A 1,384-nucleotide genomic window follows, 5' to 3' on the forward strand; every position below is an offset into this window, starting at 1 on the left:
CATTTGACTAACATCTCCAATCACAGGGGGACCAACTCCAAAGGAACCCCAAACACTGGAATTATATGATTTAGTAAAATATCCACCACTTCCTTTTGTTGTGTTGGTGCAACAGGGGTAAGCCTCAGACCGTCCACTAAAGGTATCACCTAAGCCTAATACATACCTGTATCCTTTTTGGGTGGTAACTCAGTAGAATTTATTTGCCAACAATGTCCAGGAGAATCCCCTGCCTCTGTTATTTCTAACACAACTCTTTTGCTCATGTTTGGGTGGGTTCTACAGAAGATTTCACATTTGTTACAGATTGTACAGTATCAGTTTTTTCCCTTTCTGTTACTGCTTTCTTCAGATGTTTCAAAAGGTTTCTTGTTGCCCTCCAAGTGTTTTTTATGTTCTCGCTGAGGTGGGACTACAGTCTGTCCCTCTGATGTAACAGTCCATTCACTTTCCTTGATTTCAACCTTTGTGCCAGAAAACTGATGGTTCTGTTGATCACATTTTGGGGCAAACCTTGTCAAACTGATTTCCTTCTGTGGCACCACTGTTAAGATCCCTTTTCTTGCTTCTTTTACTATTTTATCAACAAAATGATTTTCTAATTGAAGAGTTGCTTCCCCATTTTGATGAATCTTGCAATGTATAAAGGCTGTTTCTCTAGATTTCTAAATACTCTGTAGCAGTGCATGCATCTGTTCAGTGTGTTCAATTCCATGGCCTTGAACAGTTGCCAGTCCTCTTTCTTTCCAGATGACCTCACCGAAAACATTAAATGCATATTCAGAATTAGTCCATATTTTTACGTTCTTTCCTTTGCTCAGTCCTTGGCCTTTCTTATTCACAGGGATGCAGAAGGTATTTTTAAAATTTAATTCAGTAAACTATCCTCAACTATCTGTTATTCTCCACACTTTGCAAAATTCCAATAGATCCTTCTTAGAAGCATTTGGCAAATAGAGTGAGTGATGAATCACACAGTGTTTTCCTAATTCCTAATAATTTAAAGGTTGGAAGAAAGGTCTCAGCTTTCAGCTACAAAGGTGACATCAGCCTTTGGATTCTGCCTCTGCCTTCGCCCACTGTGGCTGTAGAAGAGTTAGAAAAAGTGATGAAAGGGAAAAAAAAAACCCTTGAGAAACAACCCCAAAAGCAAATTCCCTCACCACGCTGGGACAGAATAAGTGGCCTAACAAACCTTACAAAACAGGTGGGATCCTGTAAAATGTCACAATTTGGTTTCTAAGAGCCTTGATTTTCCCGAAAACACACAAATGCACAATTTCACACTACACAACAAAAAGAGCTGCCTTTATGTTACCTCCTGTGGGGGCCTGGGACCATGGTTGCTCACCCCTCAGGTCACTGCACAGAAATTCTTAAAAGT

General features: G+C 40.0%; 1 protein-coding gene across 2 annotated transcripts in view; it reads right to left on the bottom strand.

The window, feature by feature from the left end:
- The window catches only part of LOC115949011 (zinc finger protein 239-like), a 9,506-nt gene that overhangs the window by 2,600 nt on the left and 5,522 nt on the right, over window positions 1–1,384 (bottom strand). For both annotated transcript variants that reach the window (XM_031065095.1, XM_031065096.1), the window contains exon 5: window positions 167–1,085. In XM_031065095.1, the coding sequence (XP_030920955.1) occupies window positions 1,022–1,085 (64 nt within the window). In that variant the 3' untranslated portion in view covers window positions 167–1,021. The remainder of the gene's footprint in view (window positions 1–166; window positions 1,086–1,384) is intronic.

This window comes from Geospiza fortis, unplaced genomic scaffold (assembly GCF_000277835.1).
Source record: "Geospiza fortis unplaced genomic scaffold, GeoFor_1.0 scaffold290, whole genome shotgun sequence".
NCBI classification, from domain to species: Eukaryota; Metazoa; Chordata; class Aves; order Passeriformes; family Thraupidae; genus Geospiza; species Geospiza fortis.